General features: G+C 37.1%; 1 protein-coding gene across 4 annotated transcripts in view; it reads right to left on the bottom strand.

The window, feature by feature from the left end:
• Nucleotides 1-862: 862 nt before the first annotated feature.
• Nucleotides 863-6,000, bottom strand: part of TENT4A (terminal nucleotidyltransferase 4A) — a 61,811-nt gene continuing 56,673 nt past the window's right edge. For 2 of the 4 annotated variants that reach the window (XM_062567985.1, XM_062567987.1), the window contains one exon: nt 1,974-4,201. In XM_062567985.1, coding sequence (XP_062423969.1) covers nt 4,016-4,201 — 186 coding nt within the window. In that variant the 3' untranslated portion in view covers nt 1,974-4,015. Of the gene's footprint in view, nt 927-1,791; nt 1,847-1,973; nt 4,202-6,000 lie in introns of those variants that run through there. The other 2 variants (XR_009957458.1, XM_062567986.1) reach the window with 2 other exon arrangements.

The raw sequence follows: 6,000 nt of genomic DNA, 5'->3' as shown, positions 1-6,000 counted from the left end.
CCCTCTGAATCCATAATCCTACTATGAGGGACAGTGGCACAAAACCCATTAATAGTACCACAATAGAAAATTTTCCTGGTGAAGTAAAAAACCTGCTTGCATATGGGCTATTCTCTGAAGTGGCACAGGGAGAGAAAAACAACTTTTCATGGAGATTATGTTCATGCATCAATCCCTCAACAAAAGAAGACTTAATAAAAAAGCAAATGGTTTGAGTCTCAAATTAATTTAAGACTGAAAAACTGCTTTCTCCATAGGGCAGCATTCTATCTCAAAACATTTGCAGTGTCATAATACCCCAAAGAAATGCAAGCAGAGCTTTTAGACAAAAAACTTGCACATTTCTGGTACAGAGATGTTCCACAAAAGGTGTTGCTATCATCCTTGTACTAGAATGCAAGTGGCTATTCTGTGATTACCTTAACCAGTCATAACATAAGCATACAGCTGATTTTCTACACAGACCTCTTGTAGACAAAAGTTTTCCAATAGTCTTCAACACAAGAAATAGAATAATCAAAAAAGTACAAAGAAATCTGTCTTCCTAGAGACCTTATCCTACTCTGCAATCCTCCAGGCAGAAAGAGGAATGCAAGTTAAGTGAAGTCGAAGTGGTTTCACCAGGAGGAGAAACCAATACCCAAGATATAGCTCATGAGCAAATAGCTCATACCACTGCAGCTAGCAAGTAGCAGGCTTGTTGTGCTTGAGAACTCAGAAGTTCAGTTTCAGACATTCAACACTGCACACATACACACTCAGTTATTGGCTACCTGTTAGCATTTACAATTCAAACTTTTTTTCGGCCTATAACAGAGGAAGAGTTCACACTGCCTGGGGGCATATCACGCTTCAACATTGCCCTCAGACTGCTGCTATGCTCATTCTCTTCCTCTGTGTTCAGGATGCTGCTGTCCACTGTCATTCTGTTGGAAGAAAGCAATATTAGATCAACAGGCAATAATATATTCATATGATCTTACCCTTTCTGAGTACACAGGTGGATACAGGAGGGAAAGAGCAACAGGAAAATTCCAACATGACACTAGCACCAACATCTCTTGATAGTGCAGCAGGAGAGTGAATGAACTCTTTCCATGACATACTGTGTCCCCCATATTCATCCAGTTTGCACTCTTCCCTACACATCTAAAGAGCATGGCAGATTTTGCCTGTGAGCACAGTACAAAAACCACAGTCAGTAGGGCTGGAGAACAGATCAGGCAGATATCTGATTATTTTTGGTAAGTGTTCAAAGGAACACAAACTCCCAATGCATAAATGCTTCTCTATTATTCTTCAGAGGATATTTATTAACACTGACCAAATATTATGGATTTCTGTTTCTGAATCCCTAGAGTTCTGCATCATTCTGTCAACTACTTCAGTTGTTTCTTGTTTTTGCTGATTTACCCAAGTCTCTTCCTAAGACTCAATATGTGAAGTTTGATATTTGAGTTACTGAAGTGTCACAGTCCTCTCAGAGGGTTAACACAAAGCAGCAATAACCACCGCTGCCATTGCAACCACACAGCCCATCTTTGAAGAGGCTAAAAATTAGTATAAGATTTTGAAAAGAATCTAGAAGATACCTTAACTTTCTATATAATTTTTTTAAAATCCTTGTTTGTATCTTAAGAGATCAGTTAGTCAATCTTTTACTTTAGAAATACTGTAGGGAACCATCTCTAAATTCTTTGCTCTCTCAGAGATCAAGAGATCAAATCTAGAACTATGAAACTAACTGCCATGTTCATTACTCCCTTTCTAAACATGTCAAAAAGGACTTACCAATATGGAGAAGACATGCTTTGCTGAGGGTATCCATCCCCCTTCCAATCTCATTCTGAAAATGTTTCACAAGAACGATTTAAGTAGATATTCAAAGTGCATGTTAACCTATCAGATATAATCAATTTACATCTTCCATTAATTTTATGATAAAGATGTACAGAAGAGTGACTGGTCTCCAAAGTTTATTAAAAATCAAAGAATAGAAAACTTTACATAAAAATATGTCAATTTTAGCTTCCACATAGTTGTCCACAGAAAAAAATTTAAACATGATTTTTTAAATCTGTAGCACATAACCACAGTGATAGCCAGGCCAATTTATTTGGTTCACCATGACTGAAATGTTACATGATACCACTTTTTAAATGAGCTTTGTTTTAAAATGGACGCTAATATAAGACACCAACTAAAGCCTTGAAGGCTCTTTAATGTAGGTTTTATGGTCAATATTGCTAGTGTGTGAAGACTAAGCAGTACAGGCTCATGTAACAGCCCTTAAATATTATTTATGAATCAGCTCACAATCTTTTAAAATTGTGATGAATCTGGAGCATTAAGACAAACTTTTTGCGAACAGATATGCACTACTCTATTTCGGAATGTTGCCCTCTCTCCCCTCCAGGACCTGTTGGATTTGACAGATTCAGTAATAACATGAACTAATCCTGCTTCAAAGGCATACTGCATACTAAAAAGCTTCATCATACTAGACACCTTATTTTAATATTCAGGTATCAGTTTTAAAATCTTCTATAACTGTACATAGTATAGATGTCCTGTTAGCAGGACTTCTCTTCAGCTCTCTCCGCTAATGGACTTATATATAACTCATTGCAGTTTTCTGTACAGTTTAAGAACTCACTAAAAAAATGGAAAGTCAGAGGGCATGAGATGTGACCTACTCCCAGGACAACTGTGGTTCTTTAAAAACTCAGGGTTAGGCAGGATGTACACTTTTTGAAAAGTTAAAGACAGTGTTTGTCATGGCAATACACACTTGCATAGTATACCTGTATGCATCTGTAAATTAAGTGCCAGCCACTCATACTGTGTACAACACTGGGCTGTGCTCTCCTGCAATACATTAAAAGATACTTCTTGTAATGCTTAGAGCAGCTGAAGTACTTTTTATATATTTGCTCTTAACAGAACTAATGCATACTGCTATACAGATTCCTTAATGGAATCAACATATTTCCTTTCTCCACATTCCTTAAGCCGGGTGCCTCTGTTTAATAATGTTGTTTGAACCCAAACATTAACAGGTTACATTACTAATATGCATCAAAGCATGTAGTTCACAGCTTTTAAATTTGTCAGAACTTAAACCAACCTTCCCCCCCCCCCCTCAGAAGTTTTACTTCGGGTACTACAAAGCTAGATTTCTTATCTAATTAAAGGAATAAATTAAAACACATTGGTCAGAGCAAGATAAATGATAAAGGCCAGACAATGAGCTAAAAACACAAGGTCAAAATGCTTTGGAGCTTAATACCTTCTTAAAACTGTAAGCCAAATTGCCTTTCATTGTGAATCAAGAAGCCTTGAATATTACCAAATGTCATGTTTGTAACACTGCTCAGACAACCTGCCAAAACTATGAACCCAACTTAGATAATGCAACCTGGGAAAGGATCTGTAAATTAAAAAAACCTCCTTAAATATAACTTATATGACAATATGAAATTAAATTAAAAATTCCAAGTTATTGCACAAATTATACTTCCAATATTTACAGAGCAAAAAATTTCTGAACTTTGAAACAAAAATAGAAGAGCAGCAAATTTATTTTTATGAATTCCCAACTGGATTTGCTGCAAGGAAAAAAATCCAACTGAAGTTTCTTTCACTTCAAAAATAAAAGAAAACAAAACCCACAAAGGAACAGATGTAGCCACAGCAAAAAAAGCCACAGCATTTGTAAATGTCCTTGCAGTTCTACTGTCAGAGCTGCTTCGGCACTGGATGAACCATTGTGGGAAGGCAGAAAACAAACATTTAATAAGGCTTCACAGATAAGCACAACTACTTCTTGAAGATGGACGGAACCACCACACACAAAAAAAAAAAAAAAAAAAAAAAAAACATGCAAAGAAGTCAGCTGCAGATATTTGGCAACACCATTAAAACAATGTGCTGGACGCTGGTCTCCATGCCCCGAGTTGAATGGCACTCACTCCATTTCAGTCAGAACTGGGGAAGGTCATCTTGGCATCTGCCATTATCTGCTGAGACTAATAGGTAAACTGTCTCTGTGTTTTTTCCTTCTCCATATATTACGGTTGTACTGGTGGTGTCCTCGGTTACCAACTGGTTGCCTCATGCCGCCACTGTTGACAGGACTGTAGCCATTGCCTTGACTATGGTTATGAGCCCCTTTCATGGAAAACTTCATTCCACTGTGCTGCTAGAAATAAAAATAAATAAAACACTCTGTTTAGGCATAGAAACAACTGAAACAAAGAACTTATTACCAGATGTATTTCTTCAACATACAAGTCATTCCCACAGAACAGTGCTTGGAGCATATACTGATTCATGCTTGTCTAATTCAGTTGCGTAAGTTCAGTAGCACTAACAGCTTAAGTCATATTTTCTGAAGTAATCAACCTGCAGATGAAATGATGTAGATTTAAAAGCAAATGTCCTTGAAACCCTTTGATCTCAGTACTAAATACGTTCATTATACATCACTGCTATAAAAACAGACCTTCCACATTAGTTAACTGAGAGCCAAGTCTATTTTAGAGGTTCTTAGCAAAAGTATGGCCAAATGAAATATTCAACAAGACTTTCAGAAATGTTATCACGCAGTCATGGAGGAATGTGAGGGCAAGGCCATGTGACTTGTCTGAAGTCAACTCCTATATGCTCTGCTCAATCTCATTCAGCTACAGGTAAGCTAGGTCTAGTTCGTAAGGAGCCATGTAAGTGCAACTCTGTCAAATCCTATTAGTTTGATGGCAGGACAACCAACACTCATGTGGCTATATGGCTCCTAGACCATACCTCACATCCATGGCAAGACAACACAGACACATGAAATGATCAGGAGCACATTATGACATGGTACTTACTTGGGGGAATGTCCAATAACTTGGAACAGAACCTGCTGAAGAGGTTTAGTGGCAGCCAAAATCAACCTACCATATCACAAGGTACTATAGGTGTCCCTATCACATAATGGTATACAGCAAATTGGTTTAATGTATGAAAAGTACAGGAGTTTAAGATGAAATTGAAACATACTTTCCAAATACTTGTAACTTCAAACAAACATTTTCTGACATCTGAAATAACTAAGATAGACAACTGACTGCCTTCAAAAAAAAGCTAGTAAAATGTTTTGTCCACTTAAGTGTTAAGCAGGAATATCACAAAGCTAACATTTGAGTCAACGGCATAGAATTTGAGATATCTTCAGCTATTTTACTAATCGATAGTTTCAAACAAGTCTGGGGTAAAAAGCAAAATATGAATACACCAAGACATCAATAAAATTGTATGTGCAAATACAAAACAGGGCACAATTCTGTAAGTGACATTTTACTATCAAATCACAATTAGAAGAGACTAAGCATAAAGAAATACAAGCTACTGAAGACTAGTATTTGAGGAATGATTAAATTTAACTACAGGCTAGTAAAAGAAAAGCCGATTGGGTCACCACAAGGTACCCTTCACAGATGGAGAGGGGTTTCAACATGCAACTTCTACACTCCCAAGAAAGATATGCCAAATCCTTTTCTCAGACTAGCAGCAGTCAAATGTTCAAGGACAAACAGGAAAAAGAGATGCAAGAGGAGAATCTTTCATTCTTGAGGAAGAGGCAAAATTGCCCAAACTTTATTTGCTGAAGTACGCTGCCAAAGAAAACAGCTACTAGAAATTATTTACGGAAGCCAACACATGAAGCTAAAAACATTTAAAATGCATTTGATAAGTTATATATTGGCAAATGATCTTCAACTCAACCCTGAATTTGAGGATTCAGTAGGAAAAATTGACAGAAGTGGGGGGAAAGGAGGACCAGGAGTTAACTCCTTCAACCAGGTCACCACAAGATCAAATAAGCACCAATGCCCACACAAGAAAAACAGGTGTAACAATTAAGTTTATCTACCTGTACCCTAAGTAGTTCTACCCTTGGTATGTTCAAAACAATCAATCTTCCAAAGAATGGTTAATAAGCTACCCAGAAAGTGA

The sequence above is a fragment of the Rhea pennata genome, chromosome 2 (assembly GCF_028389875.1).
Source record: "Rhea pennata isolate bPtePen1 chromosome 2, bPtePen1.pri, whole genome shotgun sequence".
Lineage (NCBI taxonomy): Eukaryota > Metazoa > Chordata > Aves > Rheiformes > Rheidae > Rhea > Rhea pennata.
Note: the sequence above shows the minus strand (reverse complement) of the source record. Positions and strands in the feature narration are given on the sequence as shown.